Below are 17487 nucleotides of genomic sequence, written 5' to 3' on the forward strand. Positions count from 1 at the left end.
GATCCTTTTCCGTTTCCTCCAGCCGTCAAGATGAAGTACGTTTGTCAAAAATAAAGATATTATTGAATCTATCCTATTTTAAACAATCTAAATATATTCAAAACCGTATTCATGATTTTAATAATCGTGTCAAAATGTTTGTTTGTATATCACGTATCTTTTCAGGATCGGATTGTGCGCGTATAGCGGTTACAAAATCTACCCTGGACATGGAAAGACTCTTGTCCGAGTTGACGGAAAGGTAATGCGTGCTTTTGACATTTGTGTTGATTTGGTTCTTCCGCAGGTCTTAAAAAATCATTACTATTAATTCTTCCCGTGTATTTCTAATATACGGATTCATTCAAAAGCTGATCTTAAAGAACGGTATTATGATTCGTAGGTTTGACGTTAAGAGGTTATGTGTCATATACTTGTATTTTTATTTTCAGTCTTTCACTTTCCTGAACTCAAAATGCGAAGCTGCTCATTTAATGAAGAGGAATCCACGTAAAGTAACATGGACAGTATTGTACAGGTATGATTTATTCCCATATACTTATACTATTATTGAATTTCTGTATAAATGTGAATACATAGGTACCTACTCGTAACAATATCATCAGCCTGAATCTATCCACTGCTGGATGAAGGCCTCTTCAAGCTGCTTCTACTTCTCTCTAACAATATATTATCAGTAATTTAATTTGTGTGATTTACCAATCATCACACTCGGACTATTTGAGAAATTGGTTTTATGTGAAAGTGTGATCGAATTTATCAATAAGTAATTTATTAAATTCGTCCCAACTATGTGTTGGCAACAAACATTTTAAAATATTCTGTTTTGTGATACGAATTTGTTATTTTGACAGGTGTTTTTTTTTTCCAAACAAAGTGCATCATGTATATTTCCCAGTGTATATAGTTTATTTGTTAAAATTGCACTGTAATATACTCATTTTTCTGGTAAAGATAAAGTATTCCTTATTTTCAAAAAAATACTTTAATACAAGCCGTAACACGTTTAATATAAAAATCGAAATGAATGTATGTATGCTACCACAATTTATATAATGTAGGATAATAATATAACAGCCCCTCCATGGAATAAGCCAAACCGAATCGTTTATTACCCTCAAAACTTACACTGTTTCCGTTAACAACCATGTACTAACTTAACTAGTCAAGTGTTCATGGAGGTGCTTGCGAAACTGTATACAGAATCGCTTCGTGTTCCATATTGCTCCATTCAATTAACGGTGTTTGTACATGCACATCTATTTGAAACAAGTATTCCTTATACATAAACAGAAAAATATTTTCCTCTATGGCCACTTTTTGATGTCTATAGGCGCTTAACTGTCAAATAAACGATAAATTTTCGCATTTTGCCGCTCGCAACTCGCTATTACATACTTTCTTTTATTTTTAGGTTTAATACTAGATTATGCAACGTTATTGAATAAATATAATATTATAATCATTACAATATTTATTTATAGGAAATCTCTTAACGTGGAGGGTAAACAAATAAAATTAAATGGTTATCGTGATAGTATAGGTACCTACCATATAATTATTATGCATAAATCGATTCCAGCACAATCATGTGAATTGAGTTGTTAAAAATATAATATATTTATTAGATTCTCATGAATCTGTGTCTGATGTGTATTTACTAACGAAACTCTTGAATTCGAAAGCGTCACCGCTTTTACGAAATCGGGCGAGAGTAAATGGGTCGATGTGGCACTAGACAACACTATTTTTACCTTTACTAAGGTGACTAGTGTAGTAAAGTGAAACTAAATGTAATATTTGCTGATTTAAAAGTAGAATCAAATCCGATATGAAACTGATATTTAAAGTGTATAAAATTTTTGTGATGGATTGATGATCCACAGTAAAACTGCGGTTTTACAGGGGTCACAGGCTATTTATCAACGAGGATCGTCTATTGTAAAAAGTGGGAACCCACGATTTGTAGTTATTTCAATGGCCACATATGAGGATTGTTTAATCTTCCTTTGGGAATGAGTGTCATTTTGTGGAATGCTGTTTTAATGATGGCAACCGTCATTGATATCACTATTCATTTTGTTCAGGCGGAAGTACAAGAAGGGCCAGGAGGAAGAGCAGACAAAGAAGCACACCCGCAGAACCCAGAAGTTCCAAAGAGCCATTGTGGGAGCTTCTTTGAGCGACATCCTCGCCAAGAGGAACATGAAGCCTGAAGTTAGGAAAGCCCAGAGAGAACAGGCCATCAGGTGTGTTTCCGTTTATCCCACTTCTAAACATTACAGTCATGTAGAGTTCAAACCTTTTTGTTCGGCTGACTGCATTTTCGATGGCAAAACGAATAATTGCATAAAAGTGGTTGGCATATTAACCATTACACACTAAATGTTTTACACATTGGTAAAATACATTAATAAATGGGATTCTAAACCCTCACCAAATTTAATGTTGAACAGAAGTAATTTAGTGCTCGATGATGAAAACATAGTGCAGAGGGTGGGCATGTTGGATAACAATAACTTCTTCTACATTTGATTGGCTTTGATAAATTTTTCAGTTTAACTATTCAGTCGATTGAGAAGTTATTATTGTCAACATGAAGCTGCTTTATGATCAATGATTATGAGATCTGAGAGCGTTTCCAATATCCGCTTGATTTATTTAATACCCTTACTCTGTTCTACTAAGAGTCACATTTCATTTTTCACTAGTCGGTTAGCGTTCTTCCAGTGTGACTAAAAATATAATATTTTTTTCATCTACTAAACTCAAAGAGGTTTCTTATTGTCATTTTCATGCCATGACAAATGTTAAATTGAATGCACCATCTTTTAGTCAAGTGCAAGCATAGAATTTAAAACTTTGCATTGCAACTGTTTAGAACCTGCATGTACGCTTAAGATGTGAATGCCTATTATCACTGGCAATATTGTGTGCACCAAGGAAATTTGCTAGAATCTATATAGTGAGTAATTGAATGTAAAGGTTGGTACTGACTGACCACACAGTGTTTGTAGCGTAGCCTAGTTACTTATTCTGGGTGTTCATTATTTGAATTACACGATTTGACATCACCAAATAGTTTAATGATATCTTTTTGATTAGGGCTGCAAAGGAGGTGAAGAAGACAGCCAAGGCGGCGAAGAAGCCCGCTAAAGTTGCCCCCGTCAAGAAGAAGACTGCACCCAAGACAAAAGCCACAAAGGTCGCCAAGAAGTCCACGCCCAGAGTAGGAGGAAAGAGATAAGCTTCTAAGTTTCATAATCTGATCACTGTTCTGGTAACATTAATAATTAAATAAAAAACAAAAAAAAAACATTAAAACACTGTTTTTATTTCAATTGAAAGAAAATATTACATACATATATCACAAAAATATTGCTTATTTGGAAAATTAAAATAGTCCACTTTGCTAGTGACATAATTATTATTCATTCAGTATGTAATGTTACGACATTTGCACAATAAACACATGCATCTCTTCAGTCTATGTATGACAGGTGCAAAAATTGTTAATTTTAAGATAAATATAAACAGGCCATGTCGACGGGGAGAGACAGTTGATCCGGGCCTCAATTATAATGATAATATTGTCTGATTGTTCGTATTGTAAAATTAACCATTGCAGATTTTTTTTTTTAATCTTCTGGTATTGACCATAGACAATGGATATTGATGAACCAGTTTAGCACAATGTCCCATGTGTACAGTGCCATTGCAAACATATCAGGTGATAGGAGCACTGTATCCTATTTGCATAATGAATGCTTGAGCTGTATTGGTCGATAATATCTAATGATAATGTAATCCATCAGTGTTTCCTCAATTGTAAATCTTCAAAAAATGAAAATGCTATCTGTTATATATTGATATTGGTGGATTTTGTTCTGAACTAGCAATGTGACTAATAATAATGTATCACATGATAATACAATAAAAAATATGGAAAGATTGGCAAATTAAAGTTTTAGATTGTAGCAAATAGGTGTGACATATCACTTGTTGGACATTTCTCTCTTCAAGACCGAGAGTTTAGTGAGGCAGGCATCTCTCCATGCTCTCCTCTCAGGAAGTTTATCCAACGGACACATTTCATTCAATTGTCGGCTGATCTCTTCCGCCTGTGGTCCCTCCATCTTTGGAATGGGGCCCATGGTGTGACTGACGGCGTTGATGGTCTTTGAATACCTGCCAAGCAAATCATACAATGAAGGCTTCATTTACTTTTTTGACATCCCTACACCATGGGTGTATGTAAAGGTGATTGAGAATTCTACTTACATGGGTGTATGTAAAGGTGATTGAGAATTCTCAAGAAATAATCAAAAGTTAATCTTGAATCTCATGATATTAATTTTCCTAAATTTCGAGAATTTTCATTTTCTAGGAAAAAATAAATGGAAAAAGAGGCTGCCGACTGCAATCGGAATATTAAAAAGTTAGACATAAAAATGCTCTTGATTTAAATTTGTCAGCCGATCGCCAATAATAACTCAATTTGGAAAACGCGTCAGAGATTATTGTAAGGGTTATTAGTTAACATTTGTTGCCATTAGATAGGATATCTATAGCATTGTGGTCAATGTGCGTAGGCGCGAAACCCGAGAGACGCAGGTCCGATCATGCTGGGTGTTGAATTTTTCTCAAAAACGATTTTTTCTGTTGGTTATAATTATTTTGTAAGTGTTTTAAAATTATGTATGGAAATAAATAAGTTAAAACAATCTCTCAGTTCCATAAACATAGATGGAATGTCCATAATCTAACTGTTTGCAAACAGTAACTAGACATGATTTATTGGACAGGAAATTGAATAACCATGCTAAATAAAAAGCTTATAAATAAATTATAATTATCTATTTCGTACTTTGAAGGATTAAATCTTACACTATTTGGTGGGAAAAATGCATTTGAATTAAATTTTGTTAGTGGTAAACAATGACATTAATATGGACGAAGCATCTGGAAAAAAAAATGACACTCACTTTTTTGTCGGGTCTGCCGAATGGCATAATCTGTTCTAACGCCATTACAATAAAGGTGATATTGCTATAAATTCCCGATGCTTTTTATTGGTTCTGCCGAATGGTTCGGTTCGAACGGGTTTGCTCAAACGAACATTGATACCAGAAACACTGTTCTAACATCATTACAATAAAGGTGATATTGCTATAAATTCCCGATGCGTGATATCGCATAATGGATATTGCGTGACGTCTACCTATGCACGTGCGAATATCGCTATGAGTGAATTTACTTGCTAGCTACTGTACTGAGTGCGTCGTCCATTAATAATGTCATTGGTGGTAAATGATTCACTGTTTTTCTTACATCTTAATAGATACTCATTTCCTGTTTAATCTGGAATTAGGTAAGAATAATCAATAATAATAATTTACTAGTTTTGAATATGTATGTATTTTCATTGATGTTTTGGATAAATCGGGTAAATTAATTCGGGAATAGGTTTCCCTTTCTGTATACATGTTGTATACTTATGCATAAATCAAGCTAAATTTTGACATGGTGATACAGATTGATATAGGTATTTAAAAATAAGTTTATTAAGACTTCGCCTACACAGTCACCAAAAATTGTTCTAACACGTCACAACGTTTTCAATGCAGAATGTAATTATTACCCATGCGCTGAATGATACAACAACCGGAATGACATGCTTTATCCTCCATCGATACGTTGCCTCAGTTTACTTTCGCATTATTACCCCCGCTTCTTGTCATCGTACCCGGACAGTGTATAAATCTATGCGGACTGCAGCTGTGGTTATGATCAACCAACAGTGACTAGCCATCGTAGACAGCAAAATCGTGTATTATTAGGAATGGCGTAGATAGATGCGAATTTTTCCACAAATAATGCATAGATTTTGGAAGATTTTTTTAAACTGATGCCGTACAAAATTATCAGTCCTGTATAAATGTTACACAACATAATTATATTTATACGTTGACAATGTACGTGACTTTTAATGGTAGCAAAATTCAGATATTATCTTTCATTTAAGTATTTAATACATACTACATATTACCAACTAGCAACAAGAAAATTGTTGTATTCTTAAAAGTAAGAAATATTTACACCTCATTTCTTGTGTAGTTACGAATATTTTCCTTAGTGCTATCTTATATTATCACGTTAAGAAAATATAATATTTTGCACTATCTATGTTGATAATTACTATGTAAGATTATAAACCAACAACACTTGATAGATTTATAAAATTATGTGAATGATATTACAATGAATGTCGTGACCAACCTTTAATTATTGTTAGTAAAAAATCACAAAAACATTTTCGCTTTACGTTTGGCATAATATTTGTGTTAATATAATTGTTTTTTTTATAAAGTTGTTCAACAAGCAACGGTACGCTAATGTCTAATCATGCTAAACTTTCAAAATGTCCCTTTGTTTTTTTTAGCAAATTTACTGTGACCATGTATTTTTTTCCAATTATAAGAAATGTCGGAAATTGTACATTTTTAGCCATACATTTTACCATTTGCAAGGTCGTGTAGCGTGATTGCAAATCAGTGGTCTACAACAATACACTTACTGAGTACAATCCTGCCAACAGATGTCTCAAAATTAATGACTACATCCAAGCACATATTATGTAATTATAAACAAACATGTGTAGTAGATCATTTTTTATACTCTTCCCAAAACCGAGGTAATCGGCTTAAAAGTTTTGTCTATTAATATGCATGCAATCATTGCAACCAAAGAGTTTTATGACAGGAGGGAGCCGTTTTGTACTTTGGGAATGATTTTAGTGTGGTGGCCTGAGCAAAATTAATATTTTGTATGTTGGCAGACCGGAATTCAAACATTGTGAATTGATTAACTTTGTTCTCCTTTTTTGACACAGTTGACGTATTCATCACACATTCAAAGGGTATATTAGTCTATGACACATACTCTAAATAATATATTTACCTTTCACAATAACTCATCATGCCTTCAGCGTTCAAGTGAGCTGTCTCCAGTGATCCCAGGAATGCGTATCTCATGCCCAACCCCTCAGACATGACTTTGTCAATGTCTTTCACGTCTAGAACTCCGTCTGCTACCAAACGCCACGCTTCATTTAAAATCGCATACCTGTTGAAATAAATTTTATGTGATTACGCGAAAACCACTGAAACTGTTTCAGTATTTGATGGTTCCCGAGATGAGTTACAAAATATATAAAACTAAAGGCTAAGCAACCGAGTTTGGGTGTAATGTCCCAGCGACCTACAACTTATAATATAATAAGAAAATATCAAATGAAATTTAATTATTATAATAAAATACCAGCATAACAATGCAAGTTTAAATTAAATTAAATAGAAATGCTTGAAATAAGACTCACTGAATTCTATTGAGAGCAAATCCTTCGATTTCTCTTGAAAGCGAAACCGGTGCCTGTCCGATTTCTTCCATAAGCTCTCTCGTCTTCTTAGATACTTCAGGCTTGGTCCATGGTGCGGGCACAATCTCGACTAACGGCACATAATATGGCGGGTTGACAGGGTGCGAGACGATTACCTAAATTATAATCATTACCATATAATTATTTAAAGTCATTTTAAAATAAAGATACATTAATATTTTCGCTCTTCAAGGTTTTAAATGATTTTTCAACAAGACATGATTCAGTCTTTTGTCCCACTCCCACTGAGTGGGTTCTTGCTCTGGGTCAAATACACAATGACAACATATCCATGCGTATTTTCTTTGGTTTTTAATATTATTTATACCAATCGATATGCACACGGAAATGACGAAACTGATGCTAAAAATGGAAAACCGTTCAGTGATGGAGAATATTATGAAAGAAGAGTGGTTTAAATGCTTCCACGATCTCTTAGAAAATTTTGAGAACAAGGGAAAAAAATTCGGCTAGCAACATGAAACATAGAATCTCAAGAACTAGTTAAACTTTTTTAATAGAATTCTTAAAAATCATTTTTTCATTTTTTTCATCATGAAAAACTGCTTGGCACGTCAGACAGTCGAAAAATATTTGTGAAATTTTGGCACATGTATGTAAAAAGGTTCGCCAACCCTGCCCATAACCATCAATGGTTTATGGCTATTATATAGACGTATTCCATGACTATCATATAAAAAATATCCAGAAATGAATCCAAGCGATAAAGTATTTGTAGCGCAAGGCTTCTGATAAAAACTTTGACAGACAGTATCACTGTTGTGTTTTGATATTTATAACAGTTTTTCGTTTTTTTCCTCAAGTTTGCTGAGTGAGTGAAGTGATCAGAAAAATAAATATTTATCATAATTGTTGTTTACCATTACCTAATATGTTATTAATTGCCAATTAATTATCACAAGTCTGTACCTACACATATAAAAAAGGGAAATGTGAAAAAAGATAAAACCATGGTTGAATGATGCAATCAGACAAGTGCAATGTGACATAGATAATGATCATTGTGATATTCGTGAAACATTGTACTTCAAACATTATGACAAGGTTATTATTATTTAAATGCAATTAAAATTATATACTATCTAAAAGAAGCAAACAAACAATTAGAAATGGGTAAACACCACGAGATATTTTGTGAAAATGTCATGGTTAATAAGTATGTACTAGAGGTATTTGTCAACATATTAATTATGATTACGTAGGTATGTAACAGTGGCGAAGGGTGGAGGTAGGCTGTTAAGATCCGCCATAAATATTACACACTTAACTTTGTCAGTCATACATACTTGTTTTCATTGAAATAAGACTACATTTTACAGATGGTGTTGGTTAGTTTTTAAAATTCAATTAAACCCTGCGAAAACCAAGTCATAATAGATAATAATCAAAAAATACTCGTATATCTATAAAATATCTAAAATGATGCAATTAAATGATACATAAATTTGGATACTTTATAGATAGAATAATAATTTTTAGCTATTATAATTATAGTTTGGTTTAGGCATAGCTTGACAATGAACCAACAATATGTGTAATACGTATTCTTAATCTAACGAAAACAAATAAGTAAGAATGAAAAAATGTGCACAATTTTGTCATATCGCCTAAAATATACCAATACTATTATGGTTTGGTTCAGACAGGGTTTAATTGATTTTTAAAATCCAACCAATACCATCTGTAAATTGTAGTCTTATTTCAATAAAAACATATACATTTGACTGAAAAGGGTTAATGTGCACTATTTATGGCGGATTTAACAGCCTACCTCAGTGGCGCACCCAGGGGGGGGGGGCCAAGGGGCCCTGGCACCCCCCAAAATTATCAGAATGATTTTAAACATTGAAATTGAAAGCCGATAAACTATACTTTTGGGCTTAGACAAATAAAAACACGACAAAAAAAATGATTTGTAATTCCCCTTTTAGAAAAAATTCTTAGATTTTAATTTCTAACACAAAAATTTCGAAACACTAATATCAGGTTTTTTTAGAAACCCAATCTCTAATGGAACTGTCAAAAAATTCTCGGTGTCCACCCGAATTCCGGAGTGGTATAGGTAATGGCTGGGGAGGGCTGACAGGGCTCTAGCCTGGGGTCCCGGGCTGTGGGGGGCCCGGCGTGTCGGGTTGACCAGATAAGTGAGATAAACACACATCATACATTAGCCTTAATAGTAAAAAAAGTCGCCTGCGGCACTATTATACTTTATGGCCATGAACATTTTCAATTATATAATTGTGCAATATATTTTTTGATTATTATGTGTCGATACTCGGCAGCTCCATTATTAAAGTAAATATATTAAAAATCGCCAATAATTCACTGTATGGAGTACCATTAATTTGAACTAAAACACAATTTGAAAAACGTTAATGTAGTTGAAATACCCGGGGTTCCGGCGGCTAGCTCAGGTGTCCATCGAACCCCGGATTCACGAAAAAAAAAGAAGATGAGATATAAACGATTGGAGTGTAAATAAAACACGGTCTTTCGTGCTCGTAAAGTGGTCTTCTTCTATTTTACATTTTCTTTAAACGTTTACATATTTTGTTTTAACAATAAGTTTCGCAGGTCCGTACATGTTGGAAAAAGGACGCTCACTCCTTTTTTCCTCTCTTTTTAAATTCCTCGTACCTACGCCGTCCAGCAAAAAGGACTCTCGTGATTGGCCAAATTTTATCGCGTGATCCTTACGATTTGACGAATCACGAGGACCACCTCGGCGCAGGCGCGCGGAGACTTCAACGTTGCCGGCAAAATTTATTATATTTGAATACTTATATTTAGTCTTAAAATTATCGCTTTCATCCATCATCATTTCGTCGTTGCACAAAAAAAACCTCCGATGTGCAAAAATCTTGTTTTGAGATAAAGACAAAAAACAGTTTTAAAAAATCAAGAGAATGATTTTTAATTTAATAGTACTGCAGTTTATTGGAGTAATATTAATTACACTATTTCAATTGTTAAAATGATCGATAATGTTTATCAGTTTTACAATAAAAGAAATAACATGTTTACACTGTCACATAGGAGGTAAGTGTTGCACAATTTTGGCACATTGGAGATATTTATTATGCGTTGTCATTGTTGTTTTGAGATAAAGACAAAAAACAGTTTTAAAAAATCATTTTGAATTTAATAGTACTGCAGTTTATCGGAGTAATATTAATAACACTATTTCAGTTGTTAAAATGATCGATAATGTTCATCAGTTTTACAATAAAAGAAATAACATGTTTACACTGTCACATAGGAGGTAAGTGCTGCACAGTTTTGGCACATTGGAGATATTTATTATGCGTTGTCATCGTTGTACAACACTTTATACCATAACTTTATAAGAAGAATCAATGAGAAAATTGAAAAAAGCCATACTATTTTTTAAATTGTATTATTACATTATCCTTATTTATTCGATAATTTGAAAAGGCTCATTGTTAGCGGAAATATCGAGGGTCGACACAGGAGAGGAAAGTCACCAACAAGATGGTCCGACCAAGTGTAGGACACTACGCGGCTTTCAATACCTTCAACTATGCAAAGCGCAGGGATCGCTGAAGAGATATTACTAGGAAATTTCCAAAGAGTCACGATCTTAAACAATGAGGGATACGAAAACCAAGAATGTGTTACCTATTCAAAAGTATTGCTCTCGTTGCTAAAATTGAATAGATACTAAAAGAAAAATTGAAAATGTGAATTTGAATATTAAAAGAAAAAATCTAATATTAACGGAATACTGGAAGTTATCTATTTTTTCTTATCTGGCTTATATTTTAGACTGTCATAAAAGATGTGATGGTTTCTATCAATTATATCCTTCAACTCATGAAGGCGCTCATATTTTGATTCAGATATAGATAGAGGCTCAGTATACAATGCAGGTGACTCAACAATTGGACATAATTTGCGTCTTTGAGATAAAGTTTGCCACTCTTCAGAGTAATTGAGTTTAAATAAAATATCTCCACTCGGTAGATATTTTAAGCCACGAATGTCAACAACTGCTGGATCACCAACTTTCATTGCTGGGCGAAGTGAAGATTGATTTGTTTTTAAATCATCATATTTTTTGAAACAATCGTAATGTGTAGAATTTACTTTGTATGACTGACTAGGCCGAGCTAAATGCATTCTCGCAATGTAATCGGAAGGTGAGAAAATTGGCCTCTTAAAATAATGTTCTAAAGTTGAATGCACAGCGTCTGCCTCCATTATAGTGTGCCCTTTTTCTAGATACATTTTACTGAGTTCTATCACTTTATTGTGGGATTTTGCGAAATCGCTCAATGCACTCCTAAGAACATTGTTCCTATTTTGATAGTTACAACCATCCGTCATCATTACAATTCCTTCGTATTCGTTGGACAATTTCCTTAAATAGTCAATAGTGCAAGATGTGAATTTGTTACATTACCATCTGCTTCATGCCACGCATAAAGAATTACATCTGCATCATTTACCTGATAGATGGTAAAGTTGTGAAGTTGAAATATGCGGATTGCAATATGGATGGTTGAAATATGCGAAATATTTGTAATATGCGGATGACACTAATATCTTCGGACATAGAAAAACACTTTGCAAATCCATGGTGATAAACATTCTTTTGCTGTTGGCACATTCTTTGGCTTCACCTTTGGCAATATGACGTTTTTCCTTTTTCTTTATGTGTAATTCATAATCTTCTTCGTTTACATTGCCAAGCTTGAATCCGAAACATAAATTACACTGGTCTTTAATAGGAATGTGGATTGAAATTTTTTCTTCATGTAGTATTTTACTAAAAACATTTCGATTAACGGCGTCAAGATTATTCTCCAAACACCATTCTCTATATATGTTATGCATATGCAGAATGGATATAAAATTGGACTCCACATAGTTTCTATTGGAAGAAGCTCTACAATAGTGGCTGGGTAATAAAGGTATTAGATTGAGCCATTTCCTGACGTCGTTGATTTTATCTTGTCGATGTCCCTTGGTAAATGATACTTCATGTACACTGCTTGGAGTACTGTTTTCTATATAGTTATTTGGAAGACGTATTATCATATCACATATTATCGTATTATTATCATTATCTTCTTTTATGCCAAGTGTGTTAAGGAAAAAAATCCGACAGACTTTGTATTTTTCTCCTTTTTCGTTTGGAAGGTAATTGTCGTGCCCATCCTGTTTGTTTTGCACAAGGATGATGACGTACCCTTCGTTTTTTTATATTTCGAGTGCATCCAAGACCTTGGACATACGACTTTTTCTCGGGCCATGATTTAATAGCCCAAAAGAATTTAAATATTTTTTTACGCTGTTCGTCAGAAATATTTCCGCAAAGTAAAGAATATTTACTTTTAGGTGTGGTCATAATACGACCACAACGGCCCACAAGCCTTATTCACGCTATATCTTCTGTTTTTTTTCCCTTCTACAACTTTCTGTCCGATATACGATTTTCCGAGAAGTCTTTTCGTTTGGTTTTTTTTTAACTTTTAATTTCCAAATTAAGCATTAAAACAAAAAGAAGGACGACGAAATTGATGAATAATACATGTAAATCATAAAAATAACTTACTTCAAAGTATCTCTGCAATAATATCTAGAATAGCAGCTTATTTATATCACGAATAACACACATTTAGCAACTGATAGTTTACCGGCGCAATGTTAGCGTATAGCTCATTAGCTCCGATGTGCCGAGTGCGTGCACAACAATACCTCCAATGTGATAAGTCAGCACATCGGAGATTTATCCACTTTTAAATATGAGACCCATCACATTAGAGGTTTAGTTTTTCGAAAATAACTTTAAACCAAAAAGTGATATCACATTGGAGGTTCTTGTCAACGATGCAGAAAAAATCGTAGAATATTTTTGCATCAAAAACCAATTTTCGTAAAAATGGCACATTGGAGGTTTTTTTTGTGCAACGACGATTTATACTTTTTATATTAAATTAAATTTATCTTAATTACACCTCCGCCCAATATGCGATTTTCACACACCGGACGAAGGCCTTTACCTATGAATAAAAAATACTTACGTGGTTGAGCAAGGAATCAGATTAGATGTTTTATGAAGCCGTTTCTAGAGGTCAGGGTTACGTTTCGACTTATAGCTACTAAATGATTATTTTACACCGGGAGAAGCCCGCCTGTAACAGGGGTGTATCATAGTGTTTCACACTGCTTTTAATCTTCGCGGTAGGTAGGGGGCCCGCCAAATATCCTATCCTGAGGGCCCGTTTCAGGATGTGGGGACCATGGTGTAGGTACACCGAGTGCAATAGACAAAAGGCCGATAAACGAGGAATTATGCTGTGAAGAAGAAAAAGATCATATGGGACTAATTTACATTATCCTCCTTGGGCCCCCCCAATATTAAATCCTGGGTGCGCCACTGGCCTACCTCCACCCTTCGCCACTGGTATGTAATCAAATACTCCTAAGGACACAATGAAGTGAATAATATTTTCCTGAACATTACCCAGTAAATTATATGATAATTGGTAGTCACCGCAGCATGTAAACATTATTATCAAATGATCAATTAAAAAAAATTATGAATTATCTACATACAAGTACACATTGAATGATTTGAAAATATTATCCAGTTATACGAAGAAGCATTTCATTTTTAACTGAAAATTTCTGACATTCCACAGATTTCTAATATTGGTAATTAATTACCTGAGATCGATGTTTCATACTTTCACTGAACAATGAAGGCATAAATGTGCTGGTGGAACTGGACAGAATGGTTTTATCATCCACCAAGGCATCCATCTGTGAATACAGCTTTTTTTTGAGGTCAAGATTTTCCGGAACGCATTCTTGAATGAGTACAGCCCCCTTTACGGTATCGGCGAGGCTGGATGAACCTAAAATAAAAATATTTAAAATTTCAAAATAATATAACTCGAAATAATTATTTATTCATTGACACTGTTTCAGTTTTATAGGATTTGTATTAGTACGTTGCTGCTGTAATCGTCCTCTTCAGTTATTGACTTCCAGGGCAGCATACATATCTGACTTTGCTAGTCTCAGATAGACCGGCATAAAGTAGCAATTTTATGATTATTGGACATGGTATTCTAAAGGGGCTTGTAAACGAGCCACTTTTTACGGAAATTGTGTTGCCGTTAATAGTTCTCCAAAACACGACAATAGTAGTCTACGTTGCCGAAACTCAACATCTATTGCCCATGTTCTCAGGCAACATGGTTGGTCGATATATTTAATATCAAACGCAATCGAAAATATGGCAATAATTGCTAGATAAATCTATTTCATTCTCGCTCTGCTCCATGTGTGCATCTCTGTTTGATCTCACCCCTAGCAACAATAAAAACATTATAGTGACAGCCGATTTGACAACACATTATTATAATTTTTCGCTGTGTCGTTATTAATATTATTATGGTGTTATTACTAATCGTCAATTCACACTACGTACAACGCATAAATGAACAAACCACAGGGTATTGAAGCCTATTAACGAGGTTTATTTACGTCTTGAACTATATAATGATTAAAATATGAAAAGGCCAATTGATTATCAAAGCTGCACAAACGTCTGGATCTGGAACAATGTGAGCAATCGAAGAGTTGAACACCCTGAATAAATACATTTAACTCCTGTATGAATCTCCAGTTGGCAAAAATCGAAGAGTGACTGGCAGTATAATAGTAATCAGTGTTGCTTTCTTCGTAACTGTATCTACTTTATTTTTCTTCGCACTAATTGTACCTATTTAACAAATACCTGCTAAAAGTAAATTTTTGTCATTCTTGTAAAGTTTTTAAATAAATAATTATCAATAACTAATTTCTGGTTTATATTACTTATTGTTTCACGTTTGTTTAAGTAGGACCCGATCCAAATCCTTATTTTATTTTAGATTTGTTATGTGATTATTTAGGACGAGATATGGTGCAGAAACTTCATTGCTGGCCGTTGTTGTTACGTGTATGCACAAAATACATCAGCTTCACTTGCCCGACACTGATGACGGGTCATACATTGCCCAGCAACTGGGCAATAATTACACCATTTTTTTGGCAATTGTACCGGCAATCTGTAATTTTTGATGCTCGTTTGATTCTCAACTTCTTTGTTTGTTTGAACCCTTGAGAAACATTTTGTAAAATCTCTGGGATCCACTATCCCGTTGACAGATGGATCAGAAAATTACAAAATAGACATAATATAAAGACAATGTTGTGACACTACCCTGAATCAAATTAGTTATATATATTCTCAAGTTGGTACATATCTAAATTCATTACCTACTACATTTTATTAGGTATCTTAAATGGATATTCACAATCTATAAAATTTCTAAATACAAAGCCATCATGGGTCACGGGTTAGAGCCCAAAACTGGTAAAAAAAGCATTTTATACTTACTAATAATTGTGGAAACAAGTACGTATATAACATAACACAATGACCGAGTGGCTAATGCGCCCTGTAATGTCGCATGTCCCAGGTTCGAATTCGGAGTCTGGCAAATGCAAATATTATTTTTCAATGTGGGTTTGGGGTCAAGAGGATGGACATAATAGATTGAACAAGTGACTAACATCCATTTATAAAAACAATAAAACTTCACTGTCGAGGCCAATATCTGAGGATCGGAGATGGTAAAAAAAACATTTTGTGCTTGTTATTTTTAATAATTGTACTGAAGATAATAAATTAAATTGAATAATTGTCTTCTATTATGAAAATGTATTTCACACCTTTGATGCAACTGAATTGTTGAGCAGCATTCAGTTTTCCTCTGAGCAGCTTCTCCTTTTCCAGACTTTTAAGTTGTGAGTGAATATCTTTCAGCGCCGAATCCACCTGCTCAGGCACAATGTCGAATAAAACGACTTGATAACCGACAGACGCGAACAACATCGACCATGATCGTCCAATGAGACCACTGTAATCCACAAAACAATAATAATCAGATATGAAGAATTTAATAACAGCCAAAATTACTTTATTGACATTAAATCTTCTGCAGTCTTTCGGTTGAAATATTAAATTTATGTTCTATGGTTGCCGACAGTGGTCTTTCAACTGAACTTGAGAATAATATTCGCATGGGCATGCCAGGGTCTACAGTCATATATCTTGTATCACAATATCTATCTACATTGCCACTAGGTCCTGTGAGGAGCGGTTATTCCGTGTGGAGAATGTTTCATTTTATCAAGTTTTACATTATATATAAAATATTTTAGCTGGAAGGGTATTAATTAATAACTTAATAATAATGTGCACCCAATTAATATTATTATCTTTTAAATGATATAATCAATGTCATAACATAACACAGTAAATGGGTGACAACATAAACATTTAGGTACCTACCTAAGTACTAATTAATTTCCAGAAATAGAAATAGAGGAAATATTTATTATACCGGCAGTACCGGCCTGATGTTTAGATAGCAGTTGTTGTTTGAAAATAATGACCATGATAGAAAGTACCAACCTTATAAAGCCTAAGTTTGACGACGCTACGTTGCTCAGTAATTTTTTGTCAGCAATCAACAGTGAACACTCTCAGTGAATTTGTAAACATGGAAAAAATGGTCATAGTTATGTGATACAATCAATGACATATTAAATGGGCGACTCACTTCATACCCGGCGCGCACGAGAAATTGTGCATGAAAGTCATTCATAGATGTATAGGTAAATGTCACGTGACCATTGACGTATCCGTTTCCATTATGCGATACAAGCTTCGAGAATTTATAGTAATATAACCTTTATTGTAATGTCGTATTAGTGTCATGACTCATTGCGTTAGAAACAGATTCTCGGTTACTTACGACTTCTCGGAGATTAGACGCAAGTGAGCCCAGCGATCACAGGCGACTGACTGTCCAATGGTTCCTGTCATTCAATTGCATTGAATAAACATTCATCAATATCTTAAAATGGCATTTTATAAATAATAAATAATACTAACACATGCAAAGTGATATCCCATCTTTCTTGGAGTGTTTAGTAGATTT

The 17487-nt window shown here is 34.0% G+C and overlaps 2 protein-coding genes across 2 annotated transcripts in view; one reads left to right on the forward strand and one right to left on the reverse strand.

Moving 5' to 3' along the window:
* Window positions 1–3324, forward strand: RpL24 (ribosomal protein L24). The gene is made up of 5 exons (XM_085954619.1): window positions 1–35; window positions 166–241; window positions 432–517; window positions 2088–2249; window positions 3106–3324. Exons 1-5 carry the CDS (start codon window positions 31–33, stop codon window positions 3245–3247), a joined length of 471 nt encoding a protein of 156 aa, XP_085810745.1. The 5' UTR covers window positions 1–30; the 3' UTR covers window positions 3248–3324.
* The window catches only part of Had1 (beta Hydroxy acid dehydrogenase 1), an 18443-nt gene continuing 4270 nt past the window's right edge, over window positions 3315–17487 (reverse strand). The window contains exons 2-6 of the mRNA XM_085954596.1: window positions 16214–16401; window positions 14156–14346; window positions 7379–7554; window positions 6961–7125; window positions 3315–4188 (exon numbers count right to left, since the gene is read on the reverse strand). Of these exons, the coding sequence (XP_085810722.1) occupies window positions 3996–4188; window positions 6961–7125; window positions 7379–7554; window positions 14156–14346; window positions 16214–16401 (913 nt within the window). The 3' untranslated portion in view covers window positions 3315–3995. The remainder of the gene's footprint in view (window positions 4189–6960; window positions 7126–7378; window positions 7555–14155; window positions 14347–16213; window positions 16402–17487) is intronic.

The sequence above is a fragment of the Rhyacophila brunnea genome, unplaced genomic scaffold, assembly GCF_057557595.1.
Source record: "Rhyacophila brunnea isolate RB1 unplaced genomic scaffold, BYU_Rbru_1.0 scaffold_10, whole genome shotgun sequence".
NCBI classification, from domain to species: Eukaryota; Metazoa; Arthropoda; class Insecta; order Trichoptera; family Rhyacophilidae; genus Rhyacophila; species Rhyacophila brunnea.